Genomic DNA, 24,043 nt, shown 5'->3' with positions numbered 1-24,043 from the left:
TGTGCATGAGAGACAGAGACTGATGAAAACCAAAAGCACACATTGATTATTAAGGATTAAAAACTTATTTTTAAAATTAGTGGCTAATGACTTCTACTCAATCCTCTCTCTTCTCAGCAGACTCTTCTCCAGACCACATATGCCTATTTTTAATTTCTCTTGGGAAGAAAGATATAGAAAATAATAGGATTATGTTGGTCTAACAGGAAGATTACAGGATCTCCTGTAAATACAGGATTCCTCCCCCAACTTATTTACTAGACTACTGATAAGCTCAGACCGCAGTCAGAATTCATGAGGTTACCTCAGACAGTGGGTAATAGACGTATTCTGCTCCACATCAACAGAAAGATCAAGAAAATCTTCATCTTTGCTACTAACCTGAAGCAAAAAAAAAAAAAAAGAAAGAAAGAAAGAAACTGTTAGGCACAAAATACACAATGGACATAGTAGATAAAACTTTAAACACTTACAAGTAACCAAAACCCAAACTGCTGTAATAATGTGCAGTTTGGGGTACTCACTGGCAACAAGGGTTACCTTGAAAGAAACCAATCTAGAGAAATTCCCAAATTCTCAATTTAACCTTTTCCCTATCCCAGCTCTGATTCGGAACCTTTAATGCTGAAAACTCAACCAGATTTCACTTCCATTCCATTCATTTCCCTCATCGTTTCATGGGAGGAAGTATCAGACAAATGTCCATACAGCCCAAACTGGCAGAATAAAAATAGAAAAAGAAAAAGGACAAGAGACTTAGAAAACCCACTACTCAGCTGATCAGCCCTTCATGAAACTGTCTGCACTTTCTGCTAGGCCTTTGAAATCACACCCTTCCCCCGACGCCTCCTCAGACTCTGTGTGGGGCCCTGGGAGCTTCACATGCAATGTGCTGGACACTCACACTAGCCACCCATTCAGCTGTCCCTTAGCCCAGAAGGGGCTGCCATTTGCAAAGCCCTGTAGGGCCTGTGATAGCAGTCGACCTGGCACGGGCCTGGGGCCTTACTCTGGGCCACTCTCCATGGTACCAGCCACTGGCCCAGGTGTTTCTCAGTGACCCACAGTTCACACCACACCAACTGTGGGTCTCCCACTGATGGAAGCTCCCTCATGAGTACAAGCTTACATTCCAGCAGTTCAGAAGCAAGCCTGGTATTTACACTGTCTTGGAGTATGAGGGACAGACTAGCCCAGCAACAACCTTGAAGTCCCAGTCAATTGGCAGCAAAATGAAAATAATATAAGTGTGACAACCTTCCTACAACCCAGTACTCCGCTGCTAGGAAATGATCTAAAGAAACATTCAGAGATGTGGCCACAACCTTTTATACTTTCATTAGCATACACAGAATGGGTATTGAAACAGACTGTCCTGCATCATATCCTGTCCCTGCTACTTGTTAAGTGGATGACTGCAGGCTAGTTCCTTAGCCTCCCCATGCCTCAGTCTTCCCAGCTGTTAAGTGGGGACAGTAAGAGTATCTATTTCTTAAGGTCGTTGTAAGGATGAAATAAGACAACACAAAGTACTTTGAAAAGTAAGCATTTAATATGTCAGGAATGGGTAAAAAATTTTAAATGGCTTAAAATGGTCAAAGAGTTGGGAACTGTTTATGACATTGGGGGTATCATATTAAATGAACAAGTAGGCTATACAACTACATATAATTTCAATTTTGTATATAAAATATGTGTATATTTACACACATACACCTGCTCTACCATACTCCTTTAATTTTTTTTATGACACTTATTAGTTATGATAGAATGCACAAAAGGCCCCAAATCTTCACCACTGCCTACATTGGTTTGTTTGCCACATGACTTCACAGATCCTCTCATCAAGAGGTATACTTCCTTGAGTCTGAGTTCAGTCACATGACTTGCTTTGGCCAGTGGATGTTGGATGACATGTAATAAGCAGAAGCTTGAACTGGCACTTGTGAAATTGCTTACATTTTTGTCTCAACAACAAGGATAAGCCCAGGCTAGCCTACTGCTCCCAGGGAGAGGAGAGAACTATTGAAGAGAGCTATTCTCACTAAGAGGCCCCAGACAAGTCCATCTAGAGCAACACCCCCAGCTGGCCTGCAGACACACAAGTGAGCCATCTAAAATACAAATACAAACACACAAGTTCAGCTTCGTCCAGCCTAGATCAGCCAAGCATTAGCCAGCTCAGAGTTGCAGGAATTATAATAAAAATAGTTCACTTAAGCCTCAGAGTTTTGGGTTGATTTGTAACAAAGCCTAATAGATAACACACACAACTACTTAACATTATGAATGTTTTCTTTTTATTTATCTGTCTCTCCCTTACAAATATGAAAGTTCAATGCACTGGCTTCAGTAACTGTCTGGAAGTAAGAGCCTATCATTCCAACACTCTTCTAGAAAACTATAAACTCAGATGACTATAAATAAAAGCGGCTACCTGAAAGCATTAGAGAGTAAATGCTAACAGGCAGATGGGTAGTCCTTGGAGGGGACAGTGGCACAGAATGAGGGGCTGGTTTCACAGCGTTTATCTGGGGGTCTGCAGCAGAACGAATGCAGTCTTTCTGAATCTGGGAAACCATGTCCGCTGGAAAGAAGGAAAAGAATCTAAGAGGGTATCCCTAACTATGTCTTGTCATATCTTTGGCTGACCCCCGAGCCACACAGGCACAGCGTACATGCACAGCAACTCAACTAGAGACAAAAGGGTGATAAAAGATTCAAGCTGCCACCTAAGAAACAGGGTTTGTAGTTTTGAGTCCAGCCAAATAAATGCCTGTAAAAACTTAAAAAAATGCAATACTTAATGATAAGCAATAACAGAATCCATACTCTCTCAAACTTTACATTCTCAATGTCCTAAATTTATAAGATTATAAACTTATAATATGTGAAGAACCAGGAAAATGGATGACATTCTGAAAAAACTATTGAGACATATTTTTGGATGATCCCAATGTTGGAATTAGCAGACAAGGATTTTAAAGAAGATACTATAACTATTTTTGGTAAAATGAAATATATTCATAATGAACAAAAAATAAGAAATCTCAGCAGAGAAACATACAAAAAATCAAATGGAAATTCTAGAACTGAAAAATTAATATACTAGATAGACAATAACAAACTGGAGATAGAGAAAAAGAGCAAATGGACTTGAAGACAGATCAGTGGAAATTATCCAATGAGAAGACTATAGGGAAACAAAGATTGAAATAAAAGTTAAACACTCAGAGACCTGTCAGATGATATCATACATAGAACTGGAGTCCCAGAAGAGGAGGAGAGAATACAGCAGAAAAACTATTTGAAAAATAATGGCTGAGTATTTCCTAAATCTGGTGAAAAATATACATTTACAGATTAAAGATACTCAACAAACACTAACAGGTTAAATTCAAAGAAGGCCAACCAAGGCACATCATAGTCAAACTACCTTAAACCAAAAGCAAAGGTAAATCTTAAAAATATACAGAGAAAAATAACCCATTATAAAGGAATGATTCAACTGGAAACTGACCTCTCATCAAAAATTATGGAGGGCAGCTGACAGTGGAACAGAATATTTAATATGCTTAAAAAAAAACTATCAATGCAGAATTCTTATATTCCATAAATATATATCCCTCAAGAATGAATGAAAAATGAAGAGAATTCATCATTAATAGACCTGCACTACAAGAAAAGTTAAAAGAAGTTCTTCTAGTCAAAGGGAAATAATAACAGATGGAAATCTAGATCCTCAAGAAAGTATGAAGAGCATCAAGAATGGTAATTGTGACATTGTCGTCTGGGGTTTATAATATACATAGTGAAATACATATAAGAACTAGAGCACAAATGACAAGGTAGGGCAGGGGTGGAAGGACTACACACTTACCCAGTCATAAGCTTTCTGTGTTTTATGTCAAATAGTAACATTAGTAACTGTAAGTAGACGGTGAGAAGTGAAGAATGTACACTGTCATCTCTAACAGTCACTAAAAAACAACATACAAAGATATACTATGGTGAAACTGAAAATGGAATTGTAAATACACACACACACACACACACACACACACACACACATATGATCAAATTTTTTTTTAAGTGGATAAAGAGAAACAGAAGTACAAAAATCTGAGGGGGGATAAATAGAAAACAAGTAATAAAATGGAAGCCCCAAACCCAATCATATCAATAATTACATTAAATATCAATGGAATAAACATTTCAAGTAAAAGATAAAATTTCAGAATGGATCTTTTTAAAAAGCAAGGCCAGCTATATTCAGTCCATAAGATCCATATTTTAAATATAAAGACACAGATTGAAAGTAAATGGATGAAAAAAGATACACTATGTGAAGAGTTAACATAAGTATGTAGAAAGTTTTATTAATATCAGATAAAGTAGATTTTAGACAAAACTATTGAGACAAAAAGAAAAATGGTATTTCCTAAAAATTGAAATAAATTTCTAGTCAATTTACTAGAAAAAAATAATAACAGTATGGAAGCTCCTCATAATAGTATATGAATTATATACCTCAACAAAGCTTGTTTTTTAAAGTGAAAAACTCATAAAGCAAAACCTGACAGATTAGAAGGAGAAATAAGGCAATCTCACAATCAGATATTTTAATACTCCTTGCTCAGCAAGAGACAGAAAAACTAGGGGGGAAAATATCAAGAAAAACAGAGGATCTGAATAAACCATCAAACACCATGACCTACTGACAATTATAGAATACTATACTCAATAACTACAAAATATACATTCTTTCTAACGCAGTGGTTCTCAGCAAGGGAACTTTTCCTTTGAGGGGACATTTGGCAATGTCTGGACACTACTAGCTTCAGGGAGGTAGAAGCCAGGGATGCTGCTGTATATCCAATAATGCACAGGGCAGCACCCAACAAAAGTTATCTGACCTAAGAATTATCAACAGGGCTCAGAGACCCTGTTTTCAAGTACATTTACCAGGATAGATCATGTGTTAGGATACAAAACATGTCATAATAAATTTCAAAAGTTTGAAATCATACAAAATATATTCCCTAACTGTAAGATTAATTTCTAACTTGGTAACATTAAGATATTTAGGAAAATCCCAAAAGTTAGAGAATTAAACAACATACATTGAAGTAATACATGAATCAAAGAAAAAAAAATCATAAGAAATTATAAAATATTTTGAACTAATAACAAAGATATCAACATTTGCGGGATGTAGCTAAAGCAATCCTTACAGGGAAATTTATAGCTTTAAATGTGAATATGAGTAAACAAAAGAAGAGGGACTATCTTTTCTGTCTTAACTGCTATATCCCTACTAACTAAAATAATTTCCATCATTTCGTAGATACTACTTACTAAATGAATGAATACATAACTAAACAAAAGATTGCACAAACAGCTATCTAAATGCCAATAGTGGCATCTGGTTGGTAGAATCATGAATGACTTTCTTTTTATGCATTCCTGTGTCTGATTTTTTAAAAAGAATTTATATTTTTAAATTATTAATACAGGTATTATATTGTTTAATTAACAAAACATTTTTTAAACCTAAATGACCTTTATGCAGAAAAAAAATGAAAGTATTATAGCCAGCTGAAATAATATATAATTTAATAGTTAGGACCAGGTTCTACTAAAGCTTTTGTACCTGAAGTGGGCAAAAACAAAGAAACATTGTCTCCTGTTAGATGTAAATCTTTTTCTCTACTTAATTGTTTCAGGTAGAAGGGAGAAAGATACAATTTAATTAACTGAAGAAAATTACTGTAATTTTCTCAATTCCCAATGCAAACTATTTCCAGAATTACGAGTATGGGAAAGCACTGCTGATGTGGATCAGCCACACCAGGGATATCAAACCATGGCACTAAACCCTTCCGTTTGGATTTTTCTCTCCCCCTGCCTCAGACTGATACAGTCAAAAGCAGTGAGTGATCAAGCATTTTTTTTATTTTTTATTTTTTGCCTTTCTATCTTACCAGAAAACTGCCAGCAAATAAAACTATTTTCTTCCCACCCACAAGGATCTCATTCTGGTCTAAGAGAAAATACAGCTTGTCTCCAAGGAAACATATATTCACTAAGACACCAATACTCTCAGCAAATACAGGCTACATCTTATTCTCTTCTCCCCAATTCTGGGGATGGGATTCCCCCAAAAGTAGTCTAGAGAGGGAAGAAGGGACCCTACTCACTCTTCTTTTTAATTAATTATACATTAATTACTAGAACAAGTTAATATATAGGTCATACATATAAACTGAAAGTTTTGCTAAGTTCCTGAGTAATTAATATCACGTGTAAATGTGCTTCTAAATCCCCAAACTTATTTTCTTCACTTAGCAAAAAAGATGACCAGGCAACAGCTCCATACTGCCCAGCCAGGAACAGAAAGCACACTGGCTCAGAGAGGTGCCCAAATGGCACACTTAGGAAAGGTGGCAGCTGCTGCCCACCTAAGTCCTGGGTACTCAGAATCTGCACTGAGCGAGTGATCTCACCTGGCCACATTGCCCACCCACCTATCCACACCATCGCTCCTCTTTTATGAAGGACCCAGAAGCTCTACTGAATCCATTTTTATCTCTGCAAACAAAGCAAGAAGGAGCTGTTATAATGGTACTTAATAAAGCAGTTCTTTAGACATTCAGCTCCAGTACAGATATAAATGCGTCTTAAAGCCACTGCACTGAAAACCACAGGTTTGCAGAGCAATAGCTCAGTTTCAACAGAAAGGGGGAAAATTAACAACAAAATTAAGCTCCACCTGGCCCAGAAAATCTTATGAACCAAGCAAAGAACAGCCAAAGGAGCACTGAGGCTGAACTGGAAAACACCACACCTCAATTCTGAAGTGCCTTGATCTAGGTTATCTGGGAAAGTCACTCTGAATTACCCAGTTAAATAGTCTTTCCAAGTCTACTGCAGAATGGAACTGTTTGTCTCCATAAATCCCTCAGTTGACATTTGCACTGCAATCACAAGCAATGTCTACAAAGGGTGAGACCCAGGGAGAGAAATATCATTGTTTCCTGAAAGCGTGAGGGCTGGCACAGAGTTCTGCACAGCTGGAGGCACTGGCAGCTACAATGGTAAGGCTCCCCGGGGGTCTAATCTGCTGCTCAGGATCTAGTGCAGTTTAATGCCACTGTGAGATTTCCCAAAGTGGGTCTGGGAAATTCTGACTGAAGCACCATCTAAGGGCTGCTTGCCCTGGGCAGAGGGCATTACTCAAAGGGGGCCCCCTATTTCTCATCCTGTGAAGGAAAACTTTGACATTAGATCTTCTTTTATACTAAGTCCTCAGCATTTTACAGTAACAAAAAAGCCTGTGGGCTATGTATTTTCTTAGAAAGTAGAGGGCTTTTCTAACTATTAGAGCTTTCTATAAATGGAACACATGACGTGAGGAGATTGAGTTTCCTATCTCTGGTTAGGGTCCAGATGCTGGTGGCCAACTGGCTAGGATGTCATAGAAGGGACTCAAGCACTGGCTGAGAAAGGATTAGATGATTCCTAAGATCATATCCAGGAATCTTACAGGGTCTAAGAACATGGAGGTGATCACCTAAGTAATGCCAGAGAAAAAACACTCTTGTCTCAAATTTAATCATTTCAGAGGATTAAAAAGTGTAGGTTTTTCAGAGTGGGCTATCCATAAAGACACACCCACACACTATCGTTCACTTCCATGAGCAAGGTATAAACAGTTGGAAGCCCCTTATAACAAACTGTATGGTATCATCCAAAAGTTTTGGAGGAACTTTGGGCACAGGCTTCCCATCCACGGTAACCCTTCAGGAAAAAAACAGGCCGTGTAGAGCTTCTGTGATATCTGAGGGTCCAATATTTGCCTTTAGTGGGATCAACAGGTCTGTTTCTGGGCAAAAAATAAACTACAAATGTGAGCCTGTCATCAGAGCCTTCCTGAAAAGCCACACAGAGTACAGCAAGATCAATTTAGTAACTGTGTTAATAAGATAACTGAAAGGAATAGACCAGCTGTACAGTCTGATGCAAGTTTCTTGGCTAAATGTAGAAACATGATGCCCCGTTGCTGTGGTCCCTGTATCATAAGCTTACAGAGTGCCCTGTACTTCTCCCTCACTGCATTTTGCAGTTGCTAACTACAAAGCTAAATACTCATTCTCTTATTAATGTTTGTCTTCTATGTTGTAAGTTCCAGAAAGGCAAGGCTCTGTGTCTATACCGTTACACAGCAAACATGGGGGAAAGCAAAGTGAGTGAACAGAATACTCATCTATATAGCCACTATATTACCAAAGTCATGCCATCTGAGAACAAAAGTATAGACAAAAATGTAGAGAAATGAGAATGCTCATATACTGAGTGTGTAAAATGGTACAATTTTGAAAATTAAAAATTTATTTTCTAATGAAGTTAATACTTCATTAATACATGTGTACATATGACCTTAAAAATCTACTTCTATGTATATATACTAGAAAAACTAGGATGATGTACACTAGATTATATGTACTAGAATGTTCACAGCAGCATTGCTCACAGCTGCCCCAAACTGGAAACTACAAGTATCCACCAATAGTAAAATGGATTAGTGAATTGTGGTATATTCACATAATGGAAACTAAATGGCAATGAAAATGCACGATTAAGGATCATGCACAATACAAATGAACTTCACAAGAACACTAAGCAAAAACCAAACAAACAAACAAACAAAGGACATGAGAAAATACATATTGTGTGATTCCATTCATAGAAGGATCACAAACAGGCCAAAGTCAACTATTTATTTTTAGGGATGCAAAGATAAGTTACACGTTCTACTAAACTCTAAAGATTAGGTAGATCAAAGCTCATACAAACTCTTCTAAAGATGAGGAAGGAATTGGAGGCCACTCTGTACTTTGGGCAGTAGAGTTACTGAAGGAGGGCAAGAGGAACAGCAGAAAACCCAGTAGGAAGTAACTGCAGTAGTTTAATGTAGTTGAGACTGTCATTCAGTAGCTGCTGGGGGGACTGAGTTCAGGCGGGAACTGTCGGGGTGAAGAAAAGTACAGGATGAAGGAGAGATACAACAGACGGGACATGGCGACAGAATAGATGAGAGGTGAGATGAGGGTGGTGCGAAGGAATACTTCCTTATTCAAAGAAGGTAAGAAAGAAGACTGAAAATCTGCAAATTACTGTATTTACAATGTACGCCTAATTTTGATGTTCCAAAGTACATGATGTTATTCTAAAATTAAATTCAGCATCAAAAAGAATAAAAAACTGCAGTGGATTAAAACATGTGAGAAGTTAAAACTCATGAGTTTATCACAAAACAATAATACAAAAGACAGAAAGACAGAGAAAGTGTTCTAAAGGTTCCAACACTGTTGGGAAAGTGGTAAAAAATGAGCTAAGACAAGGATGCATACTGTAGCCTCTAGAGTAAATTTTACAAGAATCTTTAACAAAAGATGCAAAAATAAAAAAAGAGGGAGGAAGAGAGGGAGAGAAGGAAGGAAAGAAGGAAGGTATATTTCATTGCTATAAAAGAAGGCAAGAGAGAAAAAGGAATGTAAAATGGTGAGTTAAATAAAAACAAAGAGTAGGATGCTACAAACCTACTGCCATTGTACTGTATGTCTTAGACAACACCATGGGATGTTTCCAGAATGTGGGAAATTCTAGAAGACAAACCAGCCAGTTTCTTTAACAAACAAATTGCAAGGAAAAAAGGAGTAGGTGGTTACCTATAGATTAAAAGACATACTTGCCAAATACAATGTGTGGACATTTGGATCATGATTTGAATGAACAGAGTGCTAAAAAAAAAAAAGACCTAACCAGAGAAACTTGAATACTGAGTGAATAATGATTAAAGGAATTATTTTCAGGTGTGACAATGGTACTGCACTTAAGTTAAAAGATTTCTTTCCTTTAAGAGATACATAAAAAAGAAATGAAGAAACTACAAATGAAATTACAAACATTACCTGGGATTTGCTGAAACATAGACCAGCCTGTCAAGGTTGGGCGGGGGTGTGCGAGGAGAAATGATCAGGATGGGCCAATGTGTAAATGATCACTGACCCCAAGTAACATGCCTATGGGATTTATGATACTGTTCCACTGCTGTATTCATTTGAATTTTACTGGAATATAAAATATAAAGGGACAGAAGGAGAAAGGGAGGGAGGAAAGAGATAGACAGGTAAGTATGTATAGAAAATGCTTTGGCAGGATATATTTCAAAAATGTTTAAGTGGGTTAATGTAATCATAATTTTTAGACAACGTTACAAATTTATCATCTCTGGATAAGGAGATTACTGGTAACTTTTAGTCTCTGTGCTTACCTATGGCTTCTGATTGTTTCTTCAATGAAAAAATCAGAATGTTGATTCAAAAATACTTTAAAAGGGCCGAAGAAATATGCCAAAAAATGAAGAGTTTTCAGCTTATATCTACATTTCTTAACCATTATGGGTCCCAGTCTCTGCAGAAGCTACTGTCTCTCTTTCCAGAAAAATATAGAATCCTATAGAATTTCTCATATGTCAAGAAGCTGAGAACCCTGATAAACCTACAGATTTTCTGTGTTGTTAGTAGCCATAACAAATAACAGCTGACATTTACTGCATTCTTGCTAGATGCCAAGCATGGTTCTAAGTGCTTCCTTATGTGTTAACTAATTCTCCCAGAAACCATGTAAGATAGGTGCTCTCATCACCCCCAATTTATAAATGAAAAGAGTGAGGCCAGAGAGGTTGAATGATCTACACAGGGCCCCACAGGTACTGAGTGGCAAAGCCAGCATGCAAACTAGTTCTACGGGCTCTTAACTACCATGTTATGAAGTCACTCAAGAGTTAAAACAAATAACTAAGCAAATGTGACATCCTGAACCATGCTCTGGAGCACATGTCTTCACATTCAACTAACACCAAGTGCCTACCATGGGCCAGACTCACCCAAACACATAAGCTCACCCCACCCTCCTAACAGCACTGAGAGGGACTTGCCCCCAGCACCCAGCTAACCGCTGTTGAGTCAGATGACCGTCAAGCCAGTCTTCTGACTTCAGGGTCACCTTACCACAGCTGATTCCCTTTATGCTGGGGAGGTGCTCTGTTCTAAACCCACATGACCTCCTCATGACCAAAATCTTTCATGATAACTGAAGGGGGTCCAGTTCAATAGTTCAATTTGTGGACCCTAAAGTCTGCCCATGACACAAAGCCATCCAGTTTGGGAGATTTTCCCTCATCACTCTACTTTAGCCAGTTAAGACATTTTGGATAGAGACATGCTTCCAAAAGTTTGCACCTGACGTTCATATTCATAAAGAGATGTCTGCATATATTGATGACAACTGCCAGGTACTATAATACCGCACTGCAGTCATGCACAACACAGCCTGTACAGATATGCACACGCACAGTACATGAAAACCCTCCAAATGCTTACAGTTTCACAGTTCAAGCATCGAGTTTCATTGGTGAGCGTTCCCTGAAAAATCTCATGGACCCAGGTGAGTTCTGGTTTATTATTTTCTGCAGGTTCATTCATGTTGCCATTTTTTAATTTTCCATTTTGCTTTTCCTGTTTCTTCTCTTCCTGTAGGATGTCGGCAATAGTGTTTAGCAAATAATTTAAAAATTCATGAGCATCCTGTTGCATGTAGTTATCAAAGAGATCTGGGAAGAAAGAAGGTCATTATTTCAATCTCTGGTTCTTGAAAAGCAAACAAAATGCTTAAAAAAATTTTACATGCCACATTTCAATTTTTATACTGAAAGAGTACACAGGTAAGGAATATATTCAGCTCTGTTCTGCAACTTGAATGGGTAAGTTTTAAATTAATTTTTGTTCTTTTCCATTTTTTACAATCCAAGAACTACATTTTTTGTTATCTCCCTAAAGTCATCATGAATATAAAAAGGTACCAAAATTTTCACTTTTTCTATAAAAAAACAGAAAAATAACAGAAATTACTTGATAAATTTCCTGTAAAATATCAATATTTAATATGATGTGGCCACCAGTGATATTTATCCAGAGCTACTGGGGGCTCTTCCCAACGATCACATTAAACCCTGGACCAGCCTGGAGGCAGCTTACATGAAACACAGAAGGGAGCTAAGGGATGCATGTGAGAATGTATCTATCTGATAGTGTTCTGAAACCAAATACAAATGACTCCAGAAGCCTACTGCTGTCACCTGCCATAAGGACAATCAATCAAGAGACAAATGCAGCTGTGAAACTTCATTATTAATCATGTTTTCAACAAGACTAGGGAGTGCTCTGCTTCATTCTCAGATTATTTTTATTCTGGTAGGTATAAACTACAACTTTAAAGACAGCAATCAAATTAAATGAGACTTTATAAAACAAACATTTGATTAACTGTGCAAGTCTGTTGGGGTAAGGCTGAAATCTAGAATAAACACAAGTTGTCATATCAAATATACCTATAGTCATAAAAATTACCAACACAGAACTTCTGGAATAACCTAGCTTCTGCTCCCAAAAGCAGAGACAAAAAAAAACAACAAAAAAAAAAAAAACAAGAAAGAATTCATGTGACAGCAGGACATTTTAATCATATGAAGATATCATTTCTCATCTTTCAATTGTCTTAGAAAAATAAAAGTCAGAGATAATTGTTTTTTAAAACAGCAGAGGCTGTGATTAGATAATATGCATTTATTTTAATCACTTATGACAAGTGTATAAGATAATAACTATTTTATTCAATTAGTGCATTAACCTATTTATTCGGATCAGTGTTCTGCTTAGAAGGCCGCCTTAGGCAATGTTTCTTCTTACAATGATCCTATCCAGAAAAAAACTCTTCCCAATGTGAAGCAATAAAAAGGTCATTCCAAAGTGGGATGACAAATCTAAATTTGTAAATGTATTTTTTAACCTGTTTTTTTATATGTACTGGTAGAAAAAGAAATTTTCTTAAAAAAGGTTATTTGAGTAGTGGCCATACTACTTTCCCTTAAAAAAAGGGGGGGGGGATTCATTTTGAGGATACAAAGAACAAATCTCCCCATTTCAGACCCTTAAACAGATTAACCTCCATACTACTCACCATTCTCTTTTCTCAGCCTCGAGATGAACTTCTTTGGTGGGATCACGCCAACCTTCTTCTTCTGTGTGGCAATGCTGTGGAAAAGGTCTGCCAGACACGTCAGCAAATTTTCCTTCTTCTTTTGCTGGGCCTTGTATGCCAACACGTTCTCACGGAATGGCCGGCAGAAGTACAACGCCTGGAGCACGGAGTTACAGTAGCATGTGTTTCCAAACTGCCAAAGGACAACAGGGATGGTTCAAATCATGGTCTGGGGACATGCCACCTCTGGAGTGGCGGAAAGGGAGAAGGCTACCCTCCATAAACCAGCCCAGATTTCCCAGTGTCAAAGTCCTCCTTGCCAAGTTAGGAAACTGGTAAAACACTCTAAACCCATTGACTACCTGACCAACAGGGAAATAAACACAAGTTTACATAAGCGTGGTGCCCCTCCAGTCCCTAAAACAGTAAGAGGCACTTTGCCTTGATTTAAAAAAAAGAAATGAAATCTAATGAAACCTTCTTGTTTTCAAAAAGAGAGAAGAAAAAAATCGACATAATATGGAGACCCAGAAAAGTAGCTGGATAAATAAGGATGCCACAATGCAACACATCAAAACTCCTATGACAGGGATAATTAAACTGCAAATCATAAAGAAATTTAGAAACTACGAACCACATGCTCACAGCTGTAACAGCCTTAACTGAATGGGGACTCATTTCAGTTTTTCTCTTTCAAAATTCAGTGTCCCTGCCCACTGGCTTCAGATCATACATCCTCCCTCCAAAGCTACAGAGTAAAGGCACCTATGCATTTACTTTAATCGGAGCAAAGGTGCCTCCCTACGTGATTCTACCAACTGTCTCCACTCATGAGTCCTAAATCACCATTTATCTTCTTTCTGCCAAGGTGGCAATTGTCCCAGTACAATATCATTCAACAGATTACAGCCCACACTGAAACATCAGTGACATTCTGTCCATCTCAAAAACCATGGATACTCAGATTATGATTAAGGAGGAAAAAAGTCATCCTCTCAGTTTTCAATGGACTGTGAAACCATGCCTGCAAGAGAACACAGCTGAAACTATCCCTTTAGAATTTTTCATACACAGTAAAATGAAAAGAAATCACAAGGTTAATAACATAGATTACAAAATGCTGTGCAGGATTAAAATAGAACACGGACATCTTCTCAAGATTGGTTGCTCTTGGCTTAAGCGTCATTTATGCCAAGAGCAAGACAGATGCTCCACCATACTTAACGTGGCATTTCTACGTATGCTGAGAGAACATTTCCTATTTCTACATATTTTAATCTACTTTGACACAATTATATAATAGGAGACAAACTTATATTTAAAGAGAAGCTGGAATTTTCACCAATTACCATTCAAAGTGAACATAAATGAAGCTATCAATAGACTTAGATCTCACAATGCTTCCACAAACTAGGTCCTGGCCTTTATTCTTTTTTTCTCCATTTGTATTTTCCCTAGCCACGGCAGAACATCCCACAACTTAAATAACTCTCTTCAAAGAGCCAAACACATGCCTATGCACAATGGCTGAACAAATTATATTAAAATTAGAAGCCAGTATTTCACCAACACAACCTATATTCCAGGACTTTACCCTCCCTTCTTCCATTCTTTTCTCTTTTACTCAGTGTCTCACCTCCACCCAGTCACCCTTTAGTAATGCTTGGCCCTGATCCAGGGGACAAATCCTGGGAAAGAAAAGGAGCTAAAATTTACCGAGGGTCCACAATGTGCCTCAACCTCATGTCAGGATCTTCAACTGACCCTTCACTATAACCAAGAGTAGAAACCATTGTGATGTCCATTTTACAAATGGAAAAGTAGAGGCTCAGAGAGGTCAAGTGACTTGCCCAAGATCACACAGCTAATGAACAGCATAGGCAGAATTCAGACTCAGACTGAATTACTTCAAAGCCAGTGTTCTTTCCACTATACCACAGGCAGTATTCACTCACAGAAATCACTTCCAGCTTCCCCAGGGGAAATCGCTACCTGTTTCACCTGGACACTGACAGACTATGCTTAGACTACTTGTTCCAGAAAACCAAATGCTTGTGAGTTAACACTTGATGTTGCTTAAAACCTCCACCCAGAAAGAAAGGATCAGGTAAGGAAGAAAACTCAGGAGTATAGTGGGTAATACTGTTCTCACTACTAAGTCATAATAATCACTTACCAAAGAAGCAGAGGCTGGAAAGTCTGGCCATATACAAGGAAGCCATTGCTAAGCACAGATCAAGTGGGGCCAATTCTGAGATAAACTGGTGCCAGTTCTTCCCCCACACCTGCACCTGCTTTATACCACCATCAGGTTATACCATCAAACAGTTACTAGTGATGAACTGGAAATACTTTTAAAACACTGGTTGTGCTGACACATACTGAAAAAAGAATGCCTAAGGAGTTCAACCAGATGGTAAAGGGGAAACATAAAAGCAGATCTGGCTACACAGGCTAATAAAATCACTCTCAAAATTACATATACAAAATAAATCCCTTAAGCACAGGGGGAAAAAAAAATGACAATCTTACCCAATAATGCAGTAATTAAAAACCCTTTTTTCTGGGACAACACATGCTTTCAAAACTGTACTGAATCTCCTCCCCCACCCCAACATTGCCTATAATAACTAAGGAGAATCATTATTATTTAAAATCACAATCATTTAAAAATTGGTAGTGATGAAAACGACCACGGAGTTGCATCAAGTACTCTAAAACATTTGATCAATCCACTTTCAAAGACTTACGTTGACCAATCCAAAGTAGTGTTCATTGATTGGGAACTGCTCTGGGCCGATGTCTTTTTCCAGAGCGGAGGCATTGGTGCCCTAGAGGAGAAAAACAACAGAAGTTCTGTTGCATGTGAAACAGGCCAGAAAGTCAGATGATACTGAAGGAAGTCCACTGTTGGGACTGGCATCTCTCCTGGTCACCAAGGTGTTTGGTGAGATTCATGCTGAAAGAAAAGGTGTCAGAAGTAAACCAGGAGATGAGTAAACAATGTCAGCCTATTCCTCTCCTCATCCAACTTAATCATCGCCTCAAACCTGTTCTTCTTGGCTCAGTCATCCCTATTAGGAAAGGAGGTGAGAGATAGGCAAATGAGCAAACTGTCACCAAGAACTTCTGAATAAAACATTTTAAGCTCAATCAGCTGCAGTAGCTTTTATAATAGTTGGTGATAAATGGAATCCTACCACCACTTCCAAAGTCCATTTCTTCACTCTGATAAAGATTTATCACACACCCACTGTGTGCCAGGCACTATTCTAGGCACTGACAATAGAACAGGGAATGGAACACACACAGATGCCCACGCTATTGGGGTTCACATTTTAGCAGATGCAGACTGCCTGAAAGAAAAGTACACTGGACAGTACAGGAAGGTGTTAAGTGCAGTGAAGAAAAATGAAGCAAGAAATGAGGGTGGGCACTCCAGAGAATAGGGGATGGAGGAGAGGCATGGAGCACAGAAGAGGAGAGGGTAGCTACCTGCAGCTTTAATTAGGGTAGTCAGGGAAAGCCTTAGCTGAGAAAGTGAAATGTCCAAGGAAGATTGTAAATAATGGAGAAATAAAATACAATTTAAAACCAATTCCCAAATGCACCAATTGGTAAGCTATGTGAACCCAAGTTTAACATTCTAACACGACGTCAGGAAGTTACTGGGTACTCCTACTATGTGCCAGGGCCTGCCCTCTTTATTTTTACAACAATCCTATCAGGTTAAGTATTACTATAATCTTCATTTAATAAACAAGAATTTAAGGTGTAGAATGGCTAAGAATCTGTCCAAGAACCACAGCCAGTAAACTGCAGAGCTAGGACTTCAGCCCAGGGGCCACATTTGGGAGCCCACGAAGGAAAGGCTACACAGAGCAATTATACTGAACAAAGCCACTCACTGAGTCCTACCAAGAACCAGTGCCACGGTGATCCCCCTTCCTCCCCACAGCCTGGGTGAATCTGCTGGGATTAGGAAAAATGACCTAACTTCAGACCAACAAGGTAGAAGTTTAGGGGGTGGGCAGGATCAGGCTCCACATGTCCCCATGGCCCTATCACCATTCTACAGCCTGCTCACCTTCTGGGGGGCCGGCACCGAAGACTCACAGCTCACAGAACCTCAACTTGGGAGACAGGCATTTTAAAAAGAAAAAGACCCTGTTATGTTTTATAAAAAATAATTCTGCTGTGCTACTTATTCTTCAATAATCACATAATTAGCAGCTCCTGTCACAAGAAGAAATGGCCGAAAAAGTGAGCTGAGAACCAGTCAAAATGGTCACCTGTCAACAAGTAAACATTAAATATGCCCCAATTCTAAGCAAACAGAACCACAGCAGAAATGACATGCTGCATCCCCTTATAACAATCTCCTTCGCTCCCACTTGTTTTCTTGGTCAGTTATGCTGTCCACCAATCTCAATTCTTTGACCCATCATCTGAGCCACTGAATTCAATGGTCATCTGTGTTTGATAGTTTTGCTCTCTTCCTGTGTGCACAGGGGGGCGGGGGAGTGGGTGGAGGTGGTTTTCTTTGCCTTCAAAATAACGTGACTCCATATACAATAAAGCTAAATTTTAAAAATAATACTTACATTACAACAGGGATTTTACAGTATAGACAAAAATCACTAAAAATTTTCAAAAAAGCTACATCTCAATCATAAATCAATGTAAATAATGCATATTAAATAGACCCATAGCCATCTCTGAAGCAACATTAGAATATGGCTTAGAGCCAAGGAGGAATGTCAGGTATAAAATTACAGCACGTGGAGACAGAGCTCATTAAACCTTTCTTTATGGGGTAGTCATATATTCAGGTTACTCCACGATTTTTGCTATTTAGGAATTCCTGGGTTGAGTCTGATTTTTTTCTACCTATCTTAATATTTTCCTATTGGAGGAGGAATTGGTACAGATGACTCATACTAAGAACAGTGACCCAGAGGACAGTGTTTAAGAGAAATACCTGTCAAAACATCTGCCCTGCTGAGGCCCATGTCTCCCAAGACTGTACAAACACCCCTCTTTTTCCTTTTTTTGGCTGACCACCATTCACAGAAGACCCACCTTTATAGCCCTATCTGGCCATCAAACCAGGTGGTTTCAATGCCCGTGTGTGGGAGCCTTCCCACTCTGCTCTTTCAGCACCTGATGTCCTCTTTTCCAGGTGACTCTGAGTCCACTCCACTTCAACCACCACTCCCAAAGACATACCCTAGATCTGGCCACCAACCCAAAAGCCACCGGGGTGGGCTCTGCCCGCTGGCTTCCTGAAGCATGGTGTCCAGCTACCCTTACACCCCGCTGGCCTCGCTCGGTCCTCTCATGTCTCATTCAGCATCGAGTCTGTGGAGTGTGACTTCAGCTGCTCTTACAAGCACCCCTTACCATATCCTTTGGTCAAACCACCTGGCAAAAAACCAACCCAATAGGAACCAAATTACCCACCTTCTCTGAACATATACCCAGACAGATGTGCAATGCTAGGGTGGAAAAAACTCACATAACCAATCCACCAAATTCAAGTGGCCCTCCCCATGTCACACACTGCAACATTGTTTCTCTTGTGCACACGTTCTGGATTATCTTCGTGTGCCCAGTGTTGTCACAGCATCCTTAAAAATGGAAGCAGGACAAACAGACCAGAGAGATGCAATATGTGAAGGACTCAACTGCCTTTGGCTAATTATGAAGATGAAGGAAGAGGGCCAGGAGCCAAGGAACAGGCAGCCGCTAGAGCCCAGCCCTACATGGCCTTCATTCTAGCTCAGGGAGCCAGTTCAGATTTCTGACCTCCAGAACTGTAAGATAATAAACTTGCATTGTTTAAGCCACTAGGTTAATGGTAATTTGTTACAGCAGCAATAGGAATCAAATATGCTTGAAGATTTCCATAATAATCTTTAAAATGTATCTCTATTTCCTCACCTCCACACCTCTCCTCAAAACAACCCTTTCTGGATTCTACCCCTACTTCATCCCTGATGAGCTCCAAAACTCCAGGGGGCATGGTTAGCTGGGGCTACTACTTGAACCCTACACCCCTCTCTCCATGCCTCTCTGGGTGAGATCTAAGCAGTAACCACTCACATGGCTTCAATCAGCAGCTACGTGCCAACTGTTTTCAACTTATCTTCATCCCAGAGCTCTCACCTCTGAGCTCATTTAAACTGGATGAACACGGACATTATCCCTTGCTTGTCTCACAGGCCCTCAATCAAACTACCCAAAACTAGAGCCTTCACTTCCCCTTCCCCCCAAATCCAATCTTTTCCTGGTGTTCCCCCACTTAGTATGGTGCTCCCCCACTTAGTATGATGCTACCCATAATCCTTCCGCAGTCCATACCCAGACACCGTGTCCTATGGATTCTCCTTCCTTAGAGCTCAGAGTCCACTCGCTTGTCTCTCATCTCCAGCAACTAGCAAGGCCAGGCCACTAGCATCACTCTTCTGAATGACACCACCTCCTAAGTGGCCTCTAACATCCACCTCACCCACGTCTCACCCCACTGTTTGTCTCACCCCACTGTCGACAGGACTGCAAAAGTGTTCTCTTTAAATGCAAATCTGCTTTAAAATCCTCTGGTGACTTCCGCTGCTGTTTCCAATGGCATCTCTTGCCACTCACTCCCTTGAACACTCAGCCTATCACAATGGCCTTTGTTTTGTTCCAAATACCTCAAGTACCCTCCCAGCCATCGCCTAAACGCTCTTGCTCTGCTCCTCTACCTGGCTGTACCCCATCATCTTTCTCAGGGAATTCTTCACTGAGCTCCCCTAGATTTAGGGAGCCCCCGTGACAGAAAGAATGAGGATGTCAAAGATGTTCACGGCTGATCCCTGAAACCTGTGACTATGTGACCTTACATGGCAAAAGGGACTTGGCATGATTAACTTAAGGATCAGTCAGATGGGGAGACAGATGATCCTGGATTATCCAGGTAGGCCTCGTACCAGAGGGGTCCTCACGAGAGGGAGGCAGGAGGGTCAGAGTCACTGAGGAGATGCGATGATGAAGACTGGAGAGAGAAGCTAGAAGATACTACACTGCTGGCCTTGAACATGGAAGAAGAGGCCATGAGCCAAAGAAGCAGGCAGCCTCTAGAATTGGAAAAGGCAAGAAACACATTCTTTCCCAGAGGCTCTGGAGGCATGCAGCCCTGCTGACATCTTGACTTTAGGACTTCTGACCTCTGGAGCTCTAAGAAACTAGTTTATGTCATCCTAAGCTATGAAGTTTGCGGTAATTTTTATAGCAGCAATAGGAAACTAACATACACACATACACAAAACCTCTACTCTGCACTCAAGGCACCCTCTGTGGCATCCATACCCAGCTGCAGGGAGCCTGGCAAGCACAGTCTTTGCCTGAGCAGCCATGACCAGCTAAAATTAGAAAAAGAAAATGGATATGGAATTAACCACCAACAGTCAATGTCTCAGAAGGTCCACACAGCAAGGTCTGTAACAGGAAAACACTAGAAGTAAATGTTAGAATAACTTGAACTGTTTAAATAATTATGGTAATCCATATGATGAAATACAATGTGGCTATTTAAAAAAATTAAGTTGCTCTATGGGTACTGCTATGAAAATTTGTCCAAGATACAATGATAAGTAAAAGCAAGTTAGAGAGTAATAATGTGCAGGGCAATACTGGGGATGTCACTCATCCCATCAATAGTCCCGGAGTCTAGCTTCATGCCCAGCACTACTTCCACCTGAAGAACACAGGATGAACACAGCAGACTAGACCTACATTTTAATGGAACTTTCTAAAGACTACTTGAGAAATGAGTAACACTAGTCACCAGTGTCTGGGAGCTGGGAGATGAGCTGGCCACCAAGGGGCTTTCTGTGTGCTCTTCTCAATTGTTTGGAACATTTTACTATAAGCATATATTATTTTTCTCATAAAAAAATTTAATAAAAAGTTAGTCAACTAATACCTTGCAGACCAGTTATCTAAGGTCCACAGCACACACCTCAGAGCTGTATTTGGCCATTTGCTTTCTCCCCAGCATCAACTTGCCTTTGATTTCTGTCACTATCCGTCTCTTGGCCTCAGTTTCCTGGCTGAGAGGAACGGGTTGCTGATATCCAGCCTGCCTATGGCTCTAGGTAGCAGAGCAAATCAATCAAGCAAAACTGGAAACATTATCAGTAGTATGTAAATTGTAAGGTGCTACATAAATTACAAACCCGAGCGCATGCGCCTACACTGCTAGCACCCAGCACGGTGGCACAAAAGGCAGACAGGGGCTACTAGAAATAACAGTTACGTGACCAGACGCTAAGCACAAAACTTCTATCTGGTGGTAAATCACAGGGTCTGGAAGTATGGAAATACAGAATCCTTATTTCCATCAGTAAGAGAACTGGTAACCTTTGAAAAACAATGCACCATACTTTATTAAAAATAGAATCTGGGCTGGGACAAGTTCCAACGAAAAGACTGTAATGTTAGCTCTTCAAAGCACTTCTGAGAGCAATTCTGTGACTGCCGAGGGGTGCTACAAAACACAAAACAAACAACAACAACGCCTAGGGAGGGATGAATCATAAATGCATACGTTAGGTATAGAAAGGCACTTCTTTTTAAAGCAATTTTAAAAGCAATTTATAAGGAAAACATGTTAGAATTTCTTCTTGGGAGGGAAAAGGAGACAGTTCCTTGCTCAGGGGGATGATACAATGCAATGCAATGGCACTGCAAGGTCTACAAAAGCCATCAAGAACATTGTCACAATATGGGGAATCCTAAAAAAACACAGAGACCAGGAAAGGTCCCTGGAGGTCAATCAGACCACTTCACAGATGAAAAACACCAAACCAAGAAGAGTGAACCTACTTGCCCAAGATCACCCCCAGGCAGCCCATTTTCCCGCATCCCAGGATAGGCAGCCTCTTTCAAGTTTGAACAAAGTAGACAACTGACACAAGAAAGGCCAAAATTAACATGTAAGGAGTTCTAAGTACGTAGAGAATAAGTTGTTAATAATTACCAGGAATTAAGATATATAGCATGGGAAGTGAATGCTGCTGCTAAGACCATAAGAAAAATAAAGTGATGCAGCCCAAGACCTCACAATGAATCAGGAGTCACTTGCCAGAATTCAGGGATAGTTAAGGAGAAATTACGGCCACTGGTTCCCCTGATGTAATTGGTAATAATAACAGATACATAAATAGTACTTACTGTATCCAGTCACTGCTCTAAGGACATGATGTGTATTTTACTCATTTTAATCCTCACAATAACTTCATGAGGTGGCTCCCATTACTGTCCCCATTTTAAAGATAAAAAACTGAGACACAGAGGGTAAGTAACTTCATCCAGGTTCACACAGCTAAATGTGGAACTGGGCTTGAACTCACACAACCTGGCAACATAGCGTGTGCCTCCAACGACTACCCCACACTGACTCTTAAGGTGGCAGGGTCTCCTTGGATCCCCAGAATTTCAGCAATGGAAGAATTGAAGGGGCTCATGAAGCTGTGCAGGCAAACCCCTGCCACTTAGGCATCCCTTGAAATATTCTAGAATGAGGAACATGCATTCCTTTTCTGTGAAATATCCACAGAATACTGAAATCTGTTTAAAGGAAATATAAGGTTGAGGTATAAAGTCAGAAAAAACTTGAGATGTAGTCAAGAGGAAAATGGATTTTTTTTTTCAGAATGCTTTCAAGGACTGCAACTCTTTAGCCAGATAGGAAAAGAAAATAATATTAAGTTTTAAAAAGCAGAAAGAGAAAAATAGCATCAAAAAGTAGAAATGAGTTCTAAGAAGTAAATCATTTTTTACATGTAGTAATGGAATAAGGTACAATCTGACTGCATTAACTTCTAAATTTGGGGGTACTGACAATAATATAACAAAAGCAATGGAAAAGAGAAAGAACCTACCAGAAGGATGAAGAACAAAATGTGTTAATACATTAATGTCACACATATCCCAATGTTGAGATTATGATAGGGGGAAGAATTGGCATGAATTATGTATCAGTCGGAAATTACTGGGTTTTTATTTATTCAAAGAAAGCTGCAAAATATCTTCATGCCTTTAAAAGAAGTGCAGATTGCAATTCTGAGCCTCCTGGCTAAGAACTAGTGTGGCCAGTTCTACAGCCCCTCAGAGCTGTCCCCCTTTTCCCACTCTCCTCCTCTAGCTACCTCCCCCTCAACATTTGGCTTCACTGTCACTTACTCAAAGTAACCTTCCCTAACCCTTTCCTTTCACAGAATCCTGTATATAACTTCATAGAGCCCATCACAATTTGTAATAATATACTTATCTGTGATTAACAACTGTTTTCCACAAGTTGGCAAATAACTGTCCCTGAACCAAATCTGGCCCAACAACTGTTTCTGTAAATAAAGTTTTATTGGAACACAGCCATGATCATTCATTTACTTACTGAAGCTACTTTCACAATACAAATAGCAGAGTTGAGTAGCTGCAACAGAGATATTATGGCCCACAAAGCCTAAAATGTTTACTACCTAACCCTTCACCAAAAGGCTTGCCAACCCCAACAAGAGCCTATAAATTCTATGAAGACAGAGGTTACATCTGATTAGTTTGCCGGGACCAAGCAAAGTATCTGATATATAAAAAGCACTTAATAATTTGCTGATTGAATAAACTTTAGAAACAGGAGATGGGTAATTATTATGTGTGAACTGTTCAGAGAATTTCACATCTATACATTCATTTAATCTTGTCCATTAGCCCAAAGCAGATTACACTTATTGTCCCCACTCTACTCATGAAGAAACAGAGGGAACCTGTCCAAGCTCACTCAGACTGCAAAGGCAGAGCTAGGATCAGACCTAGGCTACTAGGTTCCAGAGTCTGATTGCTGACCACTAGTCAGGGAAGCCAATCTTTTTATTCGTATTTTTATTAATTCCTTAAC

At 39.5% G+C, this 24,043-nt stretch overlaps 1 protein-coding gene across 2 annotated transcripts in view; it reads right to left on the bottom strand.

Moving 5' to 3' along the window:
* The window catches only part of USP46 (ubiquitin specific peptidase 46), a 56,036-nt gene that overhangs the window by 18,604 nt on the left and 13,389 nt on the right, over window positions 1-24,043 (bottom strand). For both annotated transcript variants that reach the window (XM_017671351.3, XM_073237626.1), the window contains exons 2-5: window positions 15,855-15,935; window positions 13,084-13,297; window positions 11,448-11,677; window positions 305-381 (exon numbers count right to left, since the gene is read on the bottom strand). In XM_017671351.3, the coding sequence (XP_017526840.1) occupies window positions 305-381; window positions 11,448-11,677; window positions 13,084-13,297; window positions 15,855-15,935 (602 nt within the window). The remainder of the gene's footprint in view (window positions 1-304; window positions 382-11,447; window positions 11,678-13,083; window positions 13,298-15,854; window positions 15,936-24,043) is intronic.

This window comes from Manis javanica, chromosome 5 (genome assembly GCF_040802235.1).
Source record: "Manis javanica isolate MJ-LG chromosome 5, MJ_LKY, whole genome shotgun sequence".
NCBI classification, from domain to species: domain Eukaryota; kingdom Metazoa; phylum Chordata; class Mammalia; order Pholidota; family Manidae; genus Manis; species Manis javanica.
This window is presented reverse-complemented; position numbering and strand designations above follow the sequence as displayed.